This window comes from Mandrillus leucophaeus, unplaced genomic scaffold (assembly GCF_000951045.1).
Source record: "Mandrillus leucophaeus isolate KB7577 unplaced genomic scaffold, Mleu.le_1.0 Scaffold193, whole genome shotgun sequence".
Classification (NCBI taxonomy): domain Eukaryota; kingdom Metazoa; phylum Chordata; class Mammalia; order Primates; family Cercopithecidae; genus Mandrillus; species Mandrillus leucophaeus.
In genome coordinates, this window is record NW_012101954.1 from 358,125 (window position 1) to 360,427 (window position 2,303).

Sequence of the window (2,303 nt, forward strand, 5' to 3'; positions counted from 1 at the left end):
GAGGCGGGAGAATGGCGTGAACCCGGGAGGCGGAGCTTGCAGTGAGCCGAGATCACGCCACTGCACTCCAGCCTGGGAGCACAGTGAGACTCCGTCTCAAAAAAAAAAAAAACAACAACAACAAAAAAAGACTCTAGGTAAATTTATTTATGGTATGACAATTTGATAAATTATGTAGCCACTAAAAGGAATTAAATATTAGCAATTGGAAAATAATTTAGAAATAATGCTAAGAGAAATAAAGCAGAATATAAAATTATAATTACATGTTGATTACAACAATGCAGAAATCAAACACACATGTAGAAAACGATCAAAACTGGCTGGGCGTGGTAGCTCACGCCTGTAATCCCAGCACTTTGGGAGGCCGAGGTGGGCGGATCATGAGGTTAGGAGATCGAGACCATCCTAGCTAACACGGTGAAACCCCGTCTCTGCTAAAAATACATAAAAATTGGCTGGGCGTGGTGGCGGGCGCCTGTAGTCCCAGCTACTCGGGAGGCTGAGGCAGGAGAATGGCCTGAACCCGGGAGGCGAGCTTGCAGTGAGTGGAGATCATGCCACTGCACCCCAGCCTGGGCGACAGAGCGAGACTCCGTCTCAAAAAAAAAAAAAAAAAAAAAAAGAAAAAAAGAAAAGGATCAAAACTGAAGATGGATAAAGAAAATAGTCAGAATTGTGGGACTACTAGTATTCCTTCTGTCTCTCTCTTCTTAATTTTTTAGAGATGAGGGTCTTTCTATGTTGCCCAGGCTGGGGTGCAATGGTTATTCATAGGCGTAATCACAGCATGCTATAGCCTTGAACTCCTCGGCTTAAGGGATCCTCCTGCCTCAGCCTCCTGAGTAGCTGGGACTACAGGCCACTACCACACCACCACACCCAGCAGTGCTCCTTCTTTCTTATTTAGAATACTTGTTAAAATGATTATATTATTTGTGTAATACATATTTTTAATAAGTAAAGAAAAAAGCCAGGCATTCAACAAGGAATCAGTATGACACCGGGAAAGCACTACACTGCATCTGAGTTCATCTCTCATTCATTTTATCATCCTGGGCAATTCCTTGCTCCTCCCTGGGCCTCAGCTGTTCCACCTAGTAAATGAGAATGCTGGTTTAGAATTGAGACCCCATACAAACTTTTGCTCAGTTTAGTATATATTATACTCTACCACTCAACTGGTCTGAGAGTGAGACTGGGATGAGGATGAAGGTAACATTGACACTTAGCAATTTAAGCTATTGATGAGTCATATGGAGTATCTATTTTTCTCGTAATACTACCAATTAACAATCATCATGTCACCAATTTGCTAAAATTGAGTGAATAACAAATACAATGGCCAATTCTATCCTGTAGGATTTTTTTTAAAAGTACTAATGTCCCAGTTCGCTTCCCATATAATGGGTTAGCTTTGTGTCATTTCAGGTCAGGTTTGGAAATATAATATTTTCAGAAATATATTCCTTATGTCAAAATCAACTATATAAGGCCAGGCAAGGTGGCTTATGTCTGTAATCCTAGCACTTTGGGAGGTCAATGCGGGAGGATTGCCTGAGCTCAGGGGTTCAAGACCAGCCTAGGCAACATGGCAAAACCTCGTCTTTACTGAAAATACGAAAAATCAGCCAGGCATGGTGGCGTGTGTCTGTAGCTCCAGCTACTTGGGAGGCTGAGGCACAAGAATCACTCGAACCCAGGAGGTTGAGGCTGCAGTGAGACGAGATCACACCACTTCACTTCAGCCTGGGCGACAGAGCGAGATTGTCTCAAAAAAAAAAAAAAAAAATCAACTACATAAAATTATTTGGAAGGTTCATGTAATTAATCATAATGGGACTTCATCTTTAGAATGCAACCAATTAAATGTATAAATAGGGTTTTTTATTGAGACTTTCACTTGAATGTAAAATAATTACACAAAACACAAAATACTTTTATATAGAAATGATATTATATAACTAAATTAAACTATTTAAAGTATCTCAGAAACAAATAATAATGCTAATTATTTAGCTAGTTTACCTAAGGCATTTTGAAGAGGAATAAGAAGCAGAAATTTCTTCTGGAGAAGGTGGAACAAAATCTATATCATAATCATCATCATCAAATTCAATACATGGAACTTTCTCAGTTGAATGTAATTCAGCTTCTTCCAAATTCTTCTTCTTTTCGCTATTATCTACAGTAAAACAGTTGATAAACGTAGATTTGTTAACCACTAATGAGACAGAAAGAACAGGGCATGAGTGCGTAAGAATGAGTGCTTCCAGCAAAAGTGAACAGGCAACCTACAGAAT

The 2,303-nt window shown here is 39.6% G+C and overlaps 1 protein-coding gene across 1 annotated transcript in view; it reads right to left on the minus strand.

Moving 5' to 3' along the window:
• The window catches only part of BLM (Bloom syndrome, RecQ helicase-like), a 112,044-nt gene that overhangs the window by 73,628 nt on the left and 36,113 nt on the right, over positions 1 to 2,303 (minus strand). Inside the window, exon 4 of the mRNA XM_011978387.1 lies at positions 2,029 to 2,185. Coding sequence (XP_011833777.1) covers positions 2,029 to 2,185 — 157 coding nt within the window. The remainder of the gene's footprint in view (positions 1 to 2,028; positions 2,186 to 2,303) is intronic.